Source organism: Apium graveolens, chromosome 2, assembly GCF_009905375.1.
Source record: "Apium graveolens cultivar Ventura chromosome 2, ASM990537v1, whole genome shotgun sequence".
In the NCBI taxonomy this organism is placed as follows: domain Eukaryota; kingdom Viridiplantae; phylum Streptophyta; class Magnoliopsida; order Apiales; family Apiaceae; genus Apium; species Apium graveolens.
Window position 1 is genome coordinate 237,645,364 of NC_133648.1, and position 3,510 is coordinate 237,648,873.

Here is a 3,510-nt window from a genome sequence, read left to right on the forward strand (position 1 = left end):
ATCATGAAATACCCGATTCATCAAATCCATAAATACCGCTGGTGTATTCGTCAATCCAAAGGACATCATGAGAAACTCATAATGACTATAATGAGTGTGAAATGCAGTCTTCAGAATATCCTCTTCTCTTACTCATAACTGATGGTAACCAGATCTCAAATCTATCTTCGAAAAGTACTTCGCCCCTTGTAACTGATCAAACAAGTCATCAATACGTGGCAAAGAATACCTGTTTCTGACAGTCACCTTATTCAACTCCCTGTAGTCAATGCACAACCTTATGGAACCATCCTTCTTCTTCACAAACAGCATAGAAGCTCCCCACGGAGACACACTTGGCCTGATAAATCCTCTATCCAACAACTCTTACAACTGCTCCTTCAATTCTTCCAACTCAAGTGGTGCCATTCGATAAGACGCCTTAGAAATAGGCTCGGCACCTGGAACAAGTTCAATAGTAAATTCCACCTCTCTACGTGGTGGCAAACCTGGTATCTCATCGGGTAACACATCTTCATACTCCCTGACAACTGGATAATCCTCGATGCGAGGTTCATCCTTCGATGTATCCTTCACGAAAGCAAGGTAGCCATCACAACCTTTAGACAACAATTTACTCGCCTTTAGAGCAGAAATTAATCTAACCTCCCCTTTCGGCTGAGACCCTTGGTATACAAATTTTGGTTTATCTGTATCCCCAAAGATCACCTTTTTTCCTTGACAATCTATTATGGCATGATGTTCACTCAACCAATCCATGCCCAAGATAATGTCAAAGTCATGCATCTCCATCAGAAGCAAGTTAACCTTATAATTATATCTTCAACAACTATCGGAAACTCTGGATATATATCAGATATAATAACAGAATTCCCCATCGGGGTAGCAATAGACATATGGGGATATAATAATGAAGGTGCAATGCCAAGATGACGAACAAACGATAAAGTCACAACAGAATGGGTCAAACCAGTATCAAATAACACATAAGCATCACGTCTACCAGCAAGAAGTGTTCCTGAAATGGTACCAGAATTAGCTGCTTCCTGATTTGCAGTCAATGCAAACACTCTGGCTGTAGGATTCTGCTGACTACCACTACCACCGCCAGCTCCTCCTCCACCAGTATTGCGCGACACTGTACAATCCTTTGCCCTATGAGACATACTACCACACAAGAAACAAGCCCCAGTCTGTCTGTAACAAGCTCTACCTGGATGATGTCCACCACATGTAGTACAAGGAGCCACCAGAATCATATTGAGGTTACCCCCATACACCGAGTAACGGCTCTGCCCCTGCTAACGATTCTGCCACTGATTAGGCTGCTTCTGTCACTGAAACTGTTGATTTTGATCAACATACTGATTCCAGCCGTGGAATGACTGAACACCCCTATTCTGATTCTGGCCGCGCCACTGTCCCTGCTAACCACTGTGATCTTCGTACCACTGTCTACCCTGTGCAAAACCCTGATCATCCCTAGTCCTCTTACTACCACTGTTAGACCTGGAAGTCCTGAAATCTATGCGCTCCTTCTCAACATCCTTTGCTGCATCAGCCACCTCTGCCACATTATCAAATTTAAAGGAGATTATGGAACCCCTCAGATAAGACTTCAACCCCATTTAAATTTATCCGCCTGCTGTGCAGCAGTCCCTGCAACTGTCCCAACAAATCCACCCAACCTTATAAACCTCGCCATATAATCAGTAATGCTCTCATCATGGTGCTGTACAATAGAATGAAACTCCCTCAAATAAGCCTCCCTATCAGCATTAGAGAAGTATTACTCATAGAATACCTCCTTGAATCCCTGCCATTCTAAAGCCTCTGCATACTGCTCCCCTTTAGTAGCTTTCACTCCTCTCCACCACCTCTGAGCACCCCCCTCCAACTTATACACAGCCAACCTGACCTTCTGAATCTCATCACAACCCAGTTCATTAAAAATCTTTTCGAGATGAACAATCCAGTTTTCAGCATCAATAGGAGTCGGTGATGCAGTAAAAGAGTCTGGTTTCTGCTTCACAAACCTCCCCAACCATACAAATGGCTCCAACTGATGGCCCTGACCGTTCTCATTCTGATTTCCATTGCCATTCTGATTTCCTTGTCCATTCTGATTTCCCTCTCCATTCTGATTTCCTTCTCCATTCTGATTTCCCTCGCCATTCTGATTTCCTTGGTTTGCCAAAACCTGCCACTGCTTGCCCTATCATCTCAGTAAGCTGAGCGGGGTTAATATGAAAAGGATCACGTCTAGGAGGCATCTACAATATAAGATAGCGAACGAATGAAGATTACGAGAATAAATATGATGAATCAGTCACAAACAGATTTCAAAATGATGAAGCAGAATGAAATGATAAAGAGCATAATGAAATAAAATTAAATAGAACACCCATCCTATCGTCTACCCAAACTCACAGGTCAACCTAAGTAGGTTTTATACATGAAAGAACCTAAGCTCTGATACCATCTCTGTAACACCCCCTTCTTAATAATAGAAGGAGATATTACCTATAATCCACAAACATGCAAACAGAGCACTAATATATTCCTAAACAAAAATTAAACAGTCTAAAATCTTCAAAATAATATTAAATCTCCAAATTGTCTAAACCAATAATATAAATCTGGAATTTTCTAAATAAATAATTAAGTCTAATTAATGATAAGACTGAAATCCTAATCAACGAATTGAGGTAGCTCTCCATCACACAATCCAGATCCCCTTAAGCACCTGTCAGAAAAAAATACGGCATGAGCCAAATGCCCAGTACGGATTTGGAATACAATTTATAAAACAAAGAGATCAGAAATAAACAATCTGCAAATTATAATTAAACAACAATTTTAAAAATAAGTAAGGCTGAAGCAACGAGGGGTTAGGATATTTCATACCGAGATCAGAACAGATACAAATACACACATCATAGGGTACCTAATGTGTGCAACAAAATGAATAACGTGTACGACATATACAACGTCACCATAAATCAAATCACAAATCAAACTTTGGGTGCACCCACGTATCCTGAACAAATATCAAAATGGCCAAAACTCATCCCGAGAGCTAACAGAAGGATACGCCGTGACCAATCACACTGTCACGGAAGTGTCATGTCACTGGTGCCGCAATGACATGGCTGTAGACCCCTACAGCTGGTTAACTCGGTATACCATATATCTCTAAGGGTTCAAATAAAAATATTCTCGCAAATTTAAAATCACCTGAGACAATTAATTTAAATTTCCAAAACAGAGGGTGTCATAGATAAATTTTGAAAATCGCATAAACAGATATTTAAAATTTCCAAATAAATTTTAAAACAATTTTCGGAAGTCAGAAGAAGCCAAATCAAATATTGAATGAGCAGGATACAGAAGAACTGAACGAATCAAATATTTCTAAATGCTAAGAGGAGTAGCACTGAATAAAAGGGGACAGAATCCTTACCTCGATAACCGCAAACACTAATACTAATGAAATTTGAGAACAATTTG

General features: G+C 40.2%; 1 protein-coding gene across 1 annotated transcript; it reads right to left on the minus strand.

Annotated features, from left to right (window-relative positions):
• Positions 1-791: 791 nt before the first annotated feature.
• Positions 792-2,273, minus strand: LOC141697998 (uncharacterized). The gene is made up of 5 exons (XM_074502590.1): positions 2,205-2,273; positions 1,805-2,086; positions 1,624-1,732; positions 1,433-1,567; positions 792-1,213 (listed from the first exon to the last, which is right to left on the minus strand). The coding sequence occupies exons 1-5, from the start codon at positions 2,271-2,273 to the stop codon at positions 792-794; spliced, it is 1,017 nt and encodes a 338-aa protein (XP_074358691.1).
• Between the last annotated feature and the right edge of the window lie 1,237 nt (positions 2,274-3,510).